General features: G+C 32.4%; 1 protein-coding gene and 1 long non-coding RNA gene across 3 annotated transcripts in view; both read right to left on the bottom strand.

Annotated features, from left to right (window-relative positions):
- Positions 1–15,113, bottom strand: part of LOC127698940 (acetyl-coenzyme A synthetase 2-like, mitochondrial) — a 345,845-nt gene that overhangs the window by 298,656 nt on the left and 32,076 nt on the right. For both annotated transcript variants that reach the window (XM_052202708.1, XM_052202709.1), the window contains exon 3: positions 2,327–2,526. In XM_052202708.1, coding sequence (XP_052058668.1) covers positions 2,327–2,526 — 200 coding nt within the window. The remainder of the gene's footprint in view (positions 1–2,326; positions 2,527–15,113) is intronic.
- LOC127699020 (uncharacterized) lies at positions 3,686–5,895 on the bottom strand. The gene is made up of 2 exons (XR_007981008.1): positions 5,748–5,895; positions 3,686–5,611 (listed from the first exon to the last, which is right to left on the bottom strand). It is a non-coding gene; the product is annotated as an uncharacterized LOC127699020 (long non-coding RNA).

Here is a 15,113-nt window from a genome sequence, read left to right as displayed (position 1 = left end):
AATGTATGCAATGTATATGTTTGCATTTTGTTTGATTTCTGAGGGCCTCAGGGAAGATTAGTTATATAGCTAACTGTGTAACCCTCTTAAAATAAAGTAGTGTTGTTGTTGTTGTTGTTATTTGCCATAAACTATAAATAACATACAACACAAAAAATAATGATTCTGCTCTCAAATAAGTTCATTAGAGTACCCCAAATGACAATAAACATATTTGTTCATTATATCTATAACATTGCCACTTGTGCGAGGCGTTACTGTTTTCACCTAAAAAACTACCTTTGGAAATAATATCTCTTTTAAAGGATTATAAATGCATTATTCAACATAACTTTGTATTAGCAATTGCTCTTTCACAAGTTTTTTTTAGAAAGTTATGTTTAGTTATTTTCGTCTTTTGTTTTCATTTTTAGTTACAAAGGCTGTTATGTTTGATGACAGAAAGGCTGATCAACTGAAATTTGTAAATTTGTTGTTTAGGATTTAAAAGTGTTGTAGATATTGTACATGATAACCTTTTGTTGATTTTTACCAACAGTAGCAACAATGATTTGACAACATAATTTTTTAAGTAGTAATTTTTTAGTGATGATGCAGTACAAGGTTGGTCTGATTGGAAGTGTTGTAGACTGACAACTTTAACAATTCAACTCGAAAAAGAATCAAATACAAATCTTAGTGAGATATTCTAGGACCATGATATATATTGGGATAAAACATGACTGGTGGATGGGTTTGAAGGCCTCAATGAACTTGGATACATATGTCAAAGTTGTAAAAACCATACTTGAGGGAGGATTGATTTATTCATTTAACAATGGGTTTTAGCCAATAACATTTGAAATTTCATCTAGGCTATATCTACTATTAAAGATTAAGAAATTTCTAAATCTTGACTGCAGAAAATTATTCTATAATGGTTATATCTTACCACTAATTGAATATTGTTGTATAGTGTGGAGTAGTTGTAGCATTGAGGGTTTAAATAGGATATTAAAATTACAAAAGAGAGCTGCTAGATTAATACTAGAAACAGACCCTTTCGCTCCTTCCGAGCCCTTATTCAAACATTTAAACTGGATGACAGTTGAACAGAGAATAAAATATCACAAGTTTGTGATGACATTTAAGTGCTTAAAAAATGACGCACCATCATATCTTACTAACAAGTTTCATTATGTTTCAGACAGAAATCCATACCCCTTGAGAAATGCTATTCAAGGAAACCTCATACTCCCTAAACCAAAAACAGAATTGTTCAAAAAATCTTTTATGTATTATGGACCATTCTTGTGGAATAATTTGCCAATACCGTTAAGAAATATTACAAATGTTAATTCTTTCAAATACAAAATAACAGATCATTTATTGAAATCAACCTAGCTGTACAAAAAATATTGAAAACTGATTATGTCATCACGTTTATTTTTTCATAACATTTTATCAAGTTGTATTGAACATTATTATCATATTGTCTTTTTATACTAATGTATGCAATGTATATGTTTGCATTTTGTTTGATTTCTGAGGGCCTCAGGGAAGATTAGTTATATAGCTAACTGTGTAACCCTCTTAAAATAAAGTAGTGTTGTTGTTGTTGTTGTTATTTGCCATAAACTATAAATAACATACAACACAAAAAATAATGATTCTGCTCTCAAATAAGTTCATTAGAGTACCCCAAATGACAATAAACATATTTGTTCATTATATCTATAACATTGCCACTTGTGCGAGGCGTTACTGTTTTCACCTAAAAAACTACCTTTGGAAATAATATCTCTTTTAAAGGATTATAAATGCATTATTCAACATAACTTTGTATTAGCAATTGCTCTTTCACAAGTTTTTTTTAGAAAGTTATGTTTAGTTATTTTCGTCTTTTGTTTTCATTTTTAGTTACAAAGGCTGTTATGTTTGATGACAGAAAGGCTGATCAACTGAAATTTGTAAATTTGTTGTTTAGGATTTAAAAGTGTTGTAGATATTGTACATGATAACCTTTTGTTGATTTTTACCAACAGTAGCAACAATGATTTGACAACATAATTTTTTAAGTAGTAATTTTTTAGTGATGATGCAGTACAAGGTTGGTCTGATTGGTCATTGATTTCATAAAAAAGTTAATCAACTGACCACAGACACCAACTGATTGAAATGTGAGACAGTGGCTAATTTTAAAAAGAAGGATAAACTAAGAAAAGTGACAAATGAAAATTCCTTGTGTATTAACATAAAAGAGAAATAACTAGGTACGTATTTCATTATTATATATGTGTAATAATGACCTATATATATTTCTTTATTATATTTTAGAAAACCTTACCATCTTTGATTCTGTCAGATAATGATCCAGCACTAAAACCGGCAAACACCACATTGTGAATAGCACCAATTCTAGCACATGCTAACATGGCCGCTACTGCCATGGGAGTAGTGGGCAAATAAATTGCAACAGGATCACCTTTTCCTACTCCATGCCTTTTCAGTACATTGCTAATCTTGTTTATCATTACTGATAATTGTCTGAATAAAAAAAGTTAGATATGAATCTTACCTGGTTTTCATTTTAGCCATTGTTTAGTCATTGTTGTGACATGTATGTTTATTATAGAAATAAGAAGATGTGGTATGAGTGCCAATGAGACAACTCTTCATCCAAGTCACAATGTGTAAAAAGTAAACAATTATAGGTCAAATAACGGCCTTCAACACAGAGCCTTGGCTCACACCGAACAGCAAGCTATAAAGGGCCCCAAAATGACTAGTGTAAAACCATTAAAACAGGAAAACGAACGGTCTAATCTATATAAAAACGAGAAACGAGAAACACATCAACAAACGACAACCACTGAACAACAGGTTCCTGACTTAGGACAGGTGCAAACAAATGCAGCAAGTTTAAACATGTTAACAGGTGCCAACCTTCACCCTAACCTGAAATAGTAGTGTAACATTACAACATAGAAAGACACACTATAAAATGTCAATTGAAATGGCTTAACTCAATCAAAAAAACATATTAACAAAAACAAGTAAACATACACTGAACGAATAAATTTGATCTATGACACAATATAAATACAATATTAAATAAAAAAGGGGAGATGTAAAACAATGTCAAAAAGACAACTATAACCTTGGACAAAATGGCGTTAAATAAAATAACGTACACAGGTCAATTTAAATATAATAATTTTGTTGTTAGGAGTAAGGAAATATTTTTTACAAAATAAATAAATTTGTTGTTCATAGTACGAGAACAGAAGTGAAAATTTATCGTCATACTAAATACTTATCAAAAGTGGTACATATTAACTAGAGGCTCTTAAGAGCCTGTGTCGCTCACCTTGGTCTATGTGCTGCAGTGCATATTAAACAAAGGACTCTACAACATTAAAGACAAGAATAGAATTCATGACAAAATTCTCTGTTTTGGTGATGGTGACTTGTTTGTTGATCTTACTTTACTGAACATTCTTGCTGTTTACAGTTATCTCTATCTATAATGGACATGGCCCAGCAGTTTCTGAAGAAAAGATTTTTGTAAAAGATTAAAAAATTTACGAAAAATTGTGAAAAATTGACTTTAAAGGGCAATAACTCCTGAAGGGGTCAATTGACAATTTTGGTCAAGTAGACTTATTTGTAGATCTGACTTTGCTGAACATTTTTGCTGTTTGCAGTTTATCTCTATCTATTATAATATTCAGGATAATAACCAATAAAATGCTTCGCTGGGCGCAGCTTGATACGACCGCAGAGGTCGAACCCTGAACAGTTGGGGCAAGTATGGACACAACATTCAAGCTTGATACAGCTCTGAATTTGGATTGTGATTAAATATTTGACACAGCATAGGTTTCTGACACAGAAAGAATGTGGTCTAAGAACTTCAATTTTTTTAATTTACCTATTATGGTCCAATGTCCAAAATCAAAATACATGGTTAGATTCAGCATATCAAAGAACCCCATATATTCAATTTTTGTTGAAATCAAACAAAGTTTAATTTTGGACCCCAACTTGGACAAACTTGAAAACTGGTCCCATAATCAAAAATCTAAACACATGTTTAGATTCAGCATATCAAAGTACCCCAAGAATTCAATTTTTGTTAAAATCAAACTAAGTTTAATTTTGGACCCTTTGGACCTTAATGTAGACCAATTTAAAAAACGGGACCCAAAATTAAAAATCTAAAAACACGGTTAGATTTGGCATATCAAAGAACCCCAATAATTCAATTTTTGATGAAATCAAACAAAGTTTAATTTTGGACCCTTTTGACCTCAATATGAACCAATTTGATAGCAGGCCCACAAAATAAAAAAATCTAAATACATGGTAAGATTCAGCATATCAAAGAACCCCATATATTCAATTTTTGTTGAAATCAAACAAAGTTTAATTTTGGACCCCAATTTGGACCAACTTGAAAACTGGGCCAAAAATCTAAAATCTAAATACATGTTTAGATTCAGCATATCAAAGAACCCCATATATTCAATTTTTGTTGAAATCAAACAAAGTTTAATTTTGGACCCCAACTTGGACCAACTTGAAAACTGGTCCCATAATCAAAAATCTAAACACATGTTTAGATTCAGCATATCAAAGAACCCCAAAAATTCAATTTTTGTTAAAATCAAACTAAGTTTAATTTTGGACCCTTTGGACCTTAATGTAGACCAATTTAAAAAACGGGACCCGAAATTAAAAATCTAAATACACGGTTAGATTTGGCATATCAAAGAACCCCAATAATTAAATTTTTGATGAAATCAAACAAAGTTTAATTTTGGACCCTTTTGACCTCAATATGAACCAATTTGATAGCGGGCCCACAAATAAAAAATCTAAATACATGGTAAGATTCAGCATATCAAAGAACCCCATAAATTCAATTTTTGTTGAAATCAAACAAAGTTTAATTTTGGACTCCAATTTGGACCAACTTGAAAACTGGGCCAAAAATCTAAAATCTAAATACATGTTTAGATTCAGCATATCAAAGAACCCCATATATTCAATTTTTGTTGAAATCAAACAAAGTTTAATTTTGGACCCCAACTTGGACCAACTTGAAAACTGGGCCCATAATCAAAATAAAAAAAAACATGTTTAGATTCAGCATATCAAAGAACCCCAAGAATTCAATTTTTGTTAAAATCAAACTAAGTTTAATTTTGGACCCTTTGGACCTTAATGTAGACCAATTTAAAAACGGGACCCAAAATTAAAAATCTAAATACACGGTTAGATTTGGCATATCAAAGAACCCCAATAATTCAATTTTTGATGAAATCAAACAAAGTTTAATTATGGACCCTTTTGACCTCAATGTGGACAAAGTTGATAACGGGGCCCAAAAATCAAAAATCTAAATACATGGTTAGATTCAGCATATCAAAGAACCCCATATATTCAATTTTTGTTGAAATCAAACAAAGTTTAATTTTGGACCCTTTTGACCTCAATGTGGACAAAGTTGATAACGGGGCCCAAAAATCAAAAATCTAAATACATGGTTAGATTCAGCATATCAAAGAACCCCATATATTCAATTTTTGTTGAAATCAAACAAAGTTTAATTTTGGACCCTTTTGACCTCAATATGAACCAATTTGATAGCAGGCCCACAAAATAAAAAATCTAAATACATGGTAAGATTCAGCATATCAAAGAACCCCAAGAATTCAATTTTTGATGAAATCAAACAAAGTTTAATTTTGGACCCTTTTGACCTCAATGTGGACAAAGTTGATAACGGGGCCCAAAAATCAAAAATCTAAATACATGGTTAGATTCAGCATATCAAAGAACCCCATATATTCAATTTTTGTTGAAATCAAACAAAGTTTAATTTTGGACCCCGATCTGGACCAACTTGAAAACTGGGTCCATTATTTAAAATCTAAATACATGTTTAGATTCAGCATATCAAAGTACCCTAAAAATTCAATTTTTGTTAAAATCAAACTAAGTTTAATTTTGGACCCTTTTGACCTTAATGTAGACCAATTTGAAAACGGAACCAAAAATTAAGAATCTAAATACACGGTTAGATTCGGCATATCAAAGAACCCCAATAATTCAATTTTTGATGAAATCAAACAAAGTTAAATTTTGGACCCTTTGGACCTCAATGTGGACCAATTTAAAAACGGGGCCCTAAATCCAAAAACTTAATACACGGTTAGATTCAGCATATTAAAGAACTCCAAGAATTCAAGAATAAAACCCTATTGAAATTGATCAAGAAATAAGCAATTTATACGAAGTATCTTCTTTTGCACAATACTGTGCAATTGAATATTTCTTGCTATTGTGCAATACTGTACAATTGACAATTTCTTGCTATTGCGCAATATTGTGCTATTGGATATTTCTTGCTATTGCGCAATACTGTGCAATTGAAGATTTCTTGCTATTGCGCAATACTGTGCAATTGAAGATTTCTTGCAATTGCACAATACTTATTATATAATAATTTACACATCCTGTTTGGTGTGTATCTCCTACCATATCATTATTATTTGCTTTTAAATATTAATCAGAAATAACCAACTTAAAATGGAAAATTTTAAAAGAAAAAAAAAAGGAAAAAAAGAAAAAAAAAGAAAAAAAAAAATCCCCCCCCCAAATTTTTTGAACCCCCTTATGATTCATCACCCCCAAACTCAATCCTAGCCTTCCCTTTGTGGTATGGTACCTTGCAGTACAATTTCAGAGAGATCCATACACTTGAACACAAGTTATTGTCTGGAAACTAGAAAAATGCTTATTTTTGGCCCCTTTTTGGCCCCCAATTCCTAAACGTTTCGGGCAATTACCCCCAAACTCAATTCCAGCTTTCCCTTTGTGATATGGAACCTTGTAGTACAATTTCAGAAATATCCAAACACTTACACACAAGTTATTGTCATGAAACTAGAAAAATGCTTGTTTTTTGCCCCTTTTTTGGCCCCTAATTCCTAAAATTTTGAGGCAATTACCCCCAAAATCAATTACAGCCTTCCCTTTGTGATATGGAACCTTGTGGTACAATGTCAGAGAGATCCATACACTTACACACAAGTTATTGTCTGGAAGTTACAAAAATGCTTATTTTTGGCCCCTTTTTGGCCCCTAATTCCTTAACTGTTGGTACCATAACCCCCAAAATCAATCCCCACCTTCCTTTCGTGGTAATGAACCTTATGGTAAAATTTCATGGAGATCCATTCACTTAAACTAAAGTTAGAGTGTGAAAACCAATGTGTCTTCGGACGACGCCGGACGACGCCAGACGACGACGACGACGACGACGACGCCAACGTCATACCAATATACGACCAAAAAATTTTCAATTTTTGCGGTCGTATAAAAACTGCAAAATTTCCTTAAAATTACCAATTCAGAGGCAGCAACCCAACAACGGGTTGTCTGATGCGTCAGAAAAGTTTACAGCAGATAGATCTTGACCTGATGAACATTTTTACCCCCATGTCATATTTGCTCTAAACGCTTCAGTTTCAGAGATATAAGCCAAAAACAGCATTTTACCCCCATGTTCTATTCTTAGCCACGGCCACCTTCTTGTTTGATGGACGGGGTCATCGGATACATTTTTTAAACTAGATACCCTAAGGATGATTTAGGCCAAGTTTGGTTTCATTTGGCCCAGTAGTTTCAGAGGAGAAGATTTTTGTAAAAGTTAACGGACGACAACGGCGGACGATGACGATGGACGACAACGACTGACGCCAAGTGATGAGAAAAGCTCACTTGGCCCTTTTGGGACAGGTGAGCTAAAAAAAGTGAGACGAGATATAACATAAAATAAGTAAATATTGAATAAGAAAAATGCATTGCAAATTGTGTGGCAACAGGTCAAATTAACACGAAAGTACAATATGAGAGTACTCGCAGTTACTGAAGCTAGTTAAAAAAGATAAAAACAATTAAGAACAAGTGAATCTTTGAGCTACTGCTCACTAATGATACCCCCGCCCCACTAAAAGTATAAGGCAAACAGGAAGTTGTTAAGTGACGAATCTGAAAACGCATCACACGGTATAGCTGACTCATATAAACCCAGAAACCAAAATTCAGAAATCCTTGTAATGTAGTTCCTGAGAAAGATGTGACGAAAAATATTCATGGGACGGACGGATGGACGACAGAGGTAAAACAGTATACCCCCACTTTTTTAAAGCGGGGGTATAATAAAAAATCATGCATCAGAGACTAAAATCAACTAAAACACATCCTAGGGATTTAGTATTTTAATGCCATGGACAGTCAAAGGAGACATGACTTGTGCAATGCCAAAATAAAAGTATCGACAGGCAGTAGGATAGTTAGGATTTAACCTTATAATAAATATGTATAACTTAACTAAGAATCCAGTGATTATTTTTTTTCACTTAGTTTCTTGATCTTTTTACGCTGATTCCAAACATGCAAAAAAGGGGGTAATTCGGTTTTTTTTTCAATTTTTCTACATTGGCTAGAGGTATAGGGGGAGGGTTGAGATCTCAAAAAACATGTTTAACCTCGCCACATTTTTGCGCCTGTCCCAAGTCAGGAGCCTCTGGCCTTTGTTAGTCTTGTATCATTTTTAATTTTAGTTTCTTGTGTATAATTTGGAGTTTAGTATGACATACATTATCACTGAACTAGTATACATATTTGTTTAGGGGCCAGCTGAAGGATGCCTCCGGGTGCAGGAGTTTCTCGCTGCATTGAAGACCAATTGGTGGCCTTCGGCTGTTGTCTGCTCTATGGTCGGGTTGTTGTCGCTTTGAAACATTCCCCCATTTCCATTCTCAATTTCATAATGTTATATATAGATAAAGCAATCTCTATATAGAAAATGAACGTGGATGTGTATTTATACATCCCAAAAAAAAATTCGAAAATAATACAAATTTAGTTATGTTCTAATTTGTTGATGACAAAATCGATATTTGTGCCAATGTAAACAATATTCAAACATCTTATTATTTCAACTTGGAACTATTTTTAATTATGTAATTTTCATAATTTCTTCTGCTTGAAATTTTTAATAAATTCCATGTTTATTCTGTATTATAATGTTTTGAGAGGTGCATAACACTTTCCATACAATGTATTTTGTATAGATAGTGTTGTGCGCCGCACAGTACATCCTATTGAAAATGTACTATCTTTGTAATAGAAAGTGTTGTGCGCCGCACAGAACATTAAAATATAGAATAAACATGGAATTTATTAAAAATTTCAAGCACAAGGAATCATGCAAATTCCATAGTTAAAAATAATTCCAAGTTGAAATAATAGCCTGTTTATTACAACATTAATAAGATAACCTTTACTAATAAGTTTGTTTAAAGATTCAATGAGTTTACACGGATCACATAGTGATTTCCGCGCTTTTAGTACAATATTACCGTAAAATTTAGGATGTGAAATACCGTTTTTAATAAGTTTTCTACAGGTACATATGCATGTATTTCGTTATGTGTACTGGCAAAGATGTACATACTGTTGTCACACAATGCAGTCTGATTCCTTTTATTCTTATCAACAAAGTTAAGTCAAATATAGGCTTACCTTTCTTGATGCTTAACTAAGAATCCAGTGATTATTTTTTTTCACTTAGTTTCTTGATCTTTTTACGTTGATTCAAAACATGCAAAAAAGGGGGTAATTCGTTTTTTTTTTCAAATTAATGCTAAATGTGCTGAATGTGCCATAAGACCCTATTTTCAATCTACTTTTTGTTCAGTCTTTCAACAATAAGGGCTACATCTAATGCTAATATTTTACAACTATGTCAATATGATTATTTTGTGAATAGCAATTAAAATTCCAAATTTAAACTTTCTTCCGGTTGTTTTTCACTTTAATGCATTTTTTGAAAATTCTGTCGGAAAGGGCTAAACTCATCAGATTGGTACTCACAAAAACAACTAGCAACAAATTACAAAGGACACAAAGCACCGATCTAAGACAACTAAAAAGTTTATTCTCTTTTAAAAGTTTATTCTCTTTCACCTATGGCACCATATAGTTATGTATTGTACGTATTACTTAAAGAATTTTTTGGGAAAAAATAGTGTCTGCAGGAAAATATTCATGAAAAGCTGAACAATGCCCATAAAACCAATGGAATCTTTCCTGAACAATGCGTGAACTCTACCTCAAATCTTCTGAACCCTTTCTGACAAATATCTAGGCAATAGCTTACTATGATCTGAACTCTTCCTGAACAAAAGATGAACATTGTCTGAAAAGCAATTTGTATCTTTTGATTTTCTTCATACAAAGAATTAGCCAAAGAAAAGCTAGAAAGATTCACAATATTGAAGTATATTTTTGTTACATGCAATTTCATTTCCTTAGTCAAGAATTCATAAATGAGTCAATTTGAACAAATGGAAGAGATCAGCACCTCCAAAATCAAAATATTGATAAAAGTTGATAATTAACAAGCATTGTGTGTATTGCCTGCCAATACATAGTCCCCTACCGGTTAAAAATTCATTGTACTTTAACAAAATCCTTACTTGATCTATAACTTGTCATGGTGTAAACTATATAACAAATATCAAGTCAATATCTTCAAGCATGACGGATGAAAATGTGGAAAATTGATTATTTGAGTGAATTTTGTAAGTCCAAGGACCATAACTCTGCACAAAATCATCAAACCGGAACAAAATTCGAACTTGATCTGTAACTTGTCATGATAAAACTATATACCAATTATCAAATTAATATCTTCAAGCATGATGAAAATAAATGTGGATAGTGTCCACATGTGGACACAGATGATGCCCCCACTTGCATATCATATAGTTATAAAGGGACATAACTGAAGAACGGTAAAAGTGACGCTACCCAAATTTGAACTTGATCTGAGTTTTGTGGTAATAAGCATTGTGTGTAAGTCTCATAACATTTGGTTGAGGCTAACTTAAGTAGAGAACAGAAACTAAAAATTCAGCAATTTTTCTATTTGTAAACACGCATAACTCTAGAACGGTTGTGTATAAGTTTTATAACATTTGGTTGAGACAAACTAAAGTTAGAGAACGGAAACGAAAAATTCAGCAATTTTTATATTTATAAAGGGACATAACTCAAGAATGGTAAAAGTGTTGCCACCAAATTTCGTTCTTAATCTGTATTATGTATTAATAAGCATTATGTATACATTGTAAGTTTCATAACATTTGGTTGAGGCAAACTAAAGATAGAAAACGGAAACAAAAAATTTGTACTTGATCTTAGTTTTGTGGTAATGAATATTGTGTATAGGTTTCATAATGTTTGGTTTGGGCAAACTTAAGTTACAGAATGGAAACTAAAAATTTTGCAATCTTTCAATTTATAAAGGGGCATAACTCAATAATGATTAAAGTGACACTACCCAAATCCAACTTGATCTGTGTTTTATCAGTGGAAGTCAAAATTAAACATTGCATTGTATAAAGCATTGATTGTAGTTGATTCAACTATAATCATGGACAAAGGAAGATAACTCCAATTTTAATAAAATGCTTCGCTGGGCGCAGCTTGATACGACCACAGAGGTCAAAACCCTGAACAGTTGGGGCAAGTATGGACACAAAATTCAAGCTTGATACAGCTCTGAATTTGGATTGTTATTAAATATTTGACACAGCATAGGTTTTTGACACAGAAAGAATGTGGTCTAAGAACTTGAGTTTTTTTAATTTACCTATTATGGTCCAATGTCCAAAATCAAAATACATGGTTAGATTCAGCATATCAAAGAACCCCATATATTCAATTTTTGTTGAAATCAAACAAAGTTTAATTTTATACCCCAACTTGGACCAACTTGAAAACTGGGCCCATAATCAAAAATCTAAACACATGTTTAGATTCAGCATATCAAAGAACCCCAAGAATTCAATTTTTGTTAAAATCAAACTAAGTTTTATTTTGGACCCTTTGGACCTTAATGTAGACCAATTTAAAAAACGGGACCCAAAATTAAAAATCTAAATACACGGTTAGATTTGGCATATCAAAGAACCCCAATAATTCAATTTTTGATGAAATCAAACAAAGTTTAATTTTGGACCCTTTCGACCTCAATATGAACCAATTTGATAGCGGGGCCCACAAAAAAAAATTTAAATACATGGTTAGATTCAGCATATCAAAGAACCCCATATATTCGATTTTTGTTGAAATCAAACAAAGTTTAATTTTTGACCCCAATTTGGACCAACTTGAAAACTGGGCCAAAAATCTAAAATCTAAATACATGTTTAGATTCAGCATATCAAAGAACCCCATTTATTCAATTTTTGTTGAAATCAAACAAAGTTTAATTTTATACCCCAACTTGGACCAACTTGAAAACTGGGCCCATAATTAAAAATCTAAACACATGTTTAGATTCAGTATATCAAAGAACCCCAAGAATTCAATTTTTGTTAAAATCAAACTAAGTTTAATTTTGGACCCTTTGGACCTTAATGTAGACCAATTTAAAAAACAGGACCCAAAATTAAAAATCTAAATACACGGTTAGATTTGGCATATCAAAGAACCCCAATAATTCAATTTTTGATGAAATCAAACAAAGTTTAATTTTGGACCCTTTTGACCTCAATATGAACCAATTTGATAGCTGGGCCCACAAATAAAAAATCTAAATACATGGTTAGATTCTGCATATCAAAGAACCCCATATATTCAATTTTTGTTGAAATCAAACAAAGTTTAATTTTGGACCCCAATTTGGACCAACTTGAAAACTGGGCCAAAAATCAAAATCTAAATATATGTTTAGATTCAGCATATCAAAGAACCCCATATATTCAATTTTTGTTAAAATCAAACAAAGTTTAATTTTGGAACCTTTGGACCTTAATGTAGACCAATTTGAAAACTGGACCCAAAATTAAAAATCTAAATACACGGTTAGATTCGGCATAACAAATAAATAAATGTGGTCAAAGATTTTACAAATCTAATGCGCCATACTGTGCAATTAAAGATTACTTCTTGAAATTTTTCAATATTTGAAATTTGAAAAAAAAATAATACTTGAAGATTCTTTTTATTTGCAGATATTTTTACTGGTCTTCCTTTATAAATATGCATTTCTTTAAACATAATTTAAAAGCAGTGTAAGGGAAGTAACCAAACGTTGTATTTGGATTACCTCCCTTACACTTTTAAATTATCTTAATTGTTCATTAACCATTACTTTAAAAATAATTTAAAAGCAGTGTAAGGGAGGTTATTTCAATGATCTATTTGATTTATCTCCCTTACACTGCTTTAAATTATGTTTTGTACTAAAGTATTTGTCCATTAACCAGGACAACCTTGTTTTTCCCCCTTTTTTGCCCTAATTCCTAAACAGTTTGAGCCATAACCCCCCAAAGCAAATCCTAACCATCCCTTTGTGGTATGGAAACTTGTAGTATAATTTCAGAGAGATCCATACACCGTTCCACAGTTATTGTCTGGAAACTAGAAAATGCTTATTTTTGGCCCCTTTTTGGCCCCCAATTCCTTAACTGTTGGTACCATAACCCCAAAAATCAATCCCAACCTTCCTTTTGTGGTATTTAACCTTATGGTAAAATTTCAAAGAGATCCATTCACTTAAACTAAAGTAAGAGTGCAAAAACCAATGTGTCTTCGGACGACGACGAAAACGATGACGACGACGACGCCATCGTCATACCAATATACGACCGCAAAAATTTTTGCGGTCGTATAAAAATTACTTGATATTAAGAAGAAAATACAAATTTTGCAATTTTTCCATTTCTTAAGGGGCATAACTCTAGAATGGTTAAAGTGACGCCACCAAAATTCAAACTTGATCTGTGTTTTGTGGTAATAAACATTGTGTATAAGTTTCATAACATTTGGTTGTAGCAAACTAAAATTAGAGAACGGAAATTTTTCCATTTGTAAAGGGGCATAACTCTAGAACGGTAAAAGTGATGCCAAAATTCAAACTTGATCTTTGTTTTGTGGTAATAAGCATTGTGTATAAGTTTCATAACATTTGGTTGAGGCAAACTAAAGTTAGAGAACGGAAACCAATTTTGGGACGTACATACGTACATACGTACAGACGGACAAGAGTAAAACTTAATGCCCCCTACGCTACGGCAGGGGCATAAAAAGTGAGCAAAACTGATTATTTGAGTGAATTTTCTAAGTTCAAGGACCATAACTCTGCACAAAATCATCAGTCCAGAACAAACTTCAAACTGATCTGTAACTTGTCATGATAAAACAATACACCAAATATCAAATCAATATCTTCAAGCATGAAGAAAAAAAGTGTGGAAAACTGATTTGCTGGACTGACAGACGGACAGACAGACAGACAGACAGACAGACAGACGGAGTGCAAACCTAAAGTCCCCTTCAACTTCGTCGGTAGGGGACTAATAATTATGCTGGGCAAGATGAGTTCATGAATTTGGAAGCATATCGTTTTTTCATGTAAAGATTATTACTCAGTATATGGTACAAAATTGAAGAGCATTTCACAAATGTGGAAATTGGAAGCAGTGAAAACACTGTCTAAACAAATGGTTTGATTCAATAACTGTCCAAAAGATACCAAAGGGACATACAAACTCACTCACTGTGACAGCTTTGAGATATGACAGTTGATGTGACTTGACTTTTCACTGCAGATAACCATTATAAATGCATTATTTGTATATAGATATGTTGAGTGAACACATTCAGTATATCAGTATACAATGGTATATATATATAAGAGTAGTTAAACAAGTCTAAATTGAAAACAACGTTCAATCCTATGATTGCGTTGGATAAAAACCGCAATTTGTATACGTGTGCATGCAAAACAAATTTCTTGGTAGAAGGGTCTAAATACAGCACAAACAACATTTTCCAAAAAGGTGTAATACCACCAAATCATAGTACGTCACATCCGGTTGCATATGAAAATAGGTCGAAAAAAAATATTCCCTTGAATTTGACAGTTGTAGGTAATTGATCCTACATCTCATTGCAGTAAAACATTTCTGGGTCATAAACATATATCTTGGGTATTTCAAAGCACCATTATTTTTTTATTTGGGGTTTCTATAGAATATTTTGGA

This window comes from Mytilus californianus, unplaced genomic scaffold, assembly GCF_021869535.1.
Source record: "Mytilus californianus isolate M0D057914Y unplaced genomic scaffold, xbMytCali1.0.p SCAF_4, whole genome shotgun sequence".
Taxonomy (NCBI): domain Eukaryota; kingdom Metazoa; phylum Mollusca; class Bivalvia; order Mytilida; family Mytilidae; genus Mytilus; species Mytilus californianus.
Note: the sequence above shows the minus strand (reverse complement) of the source record. Positions and strands in the feature narration are given on the sequence as shown.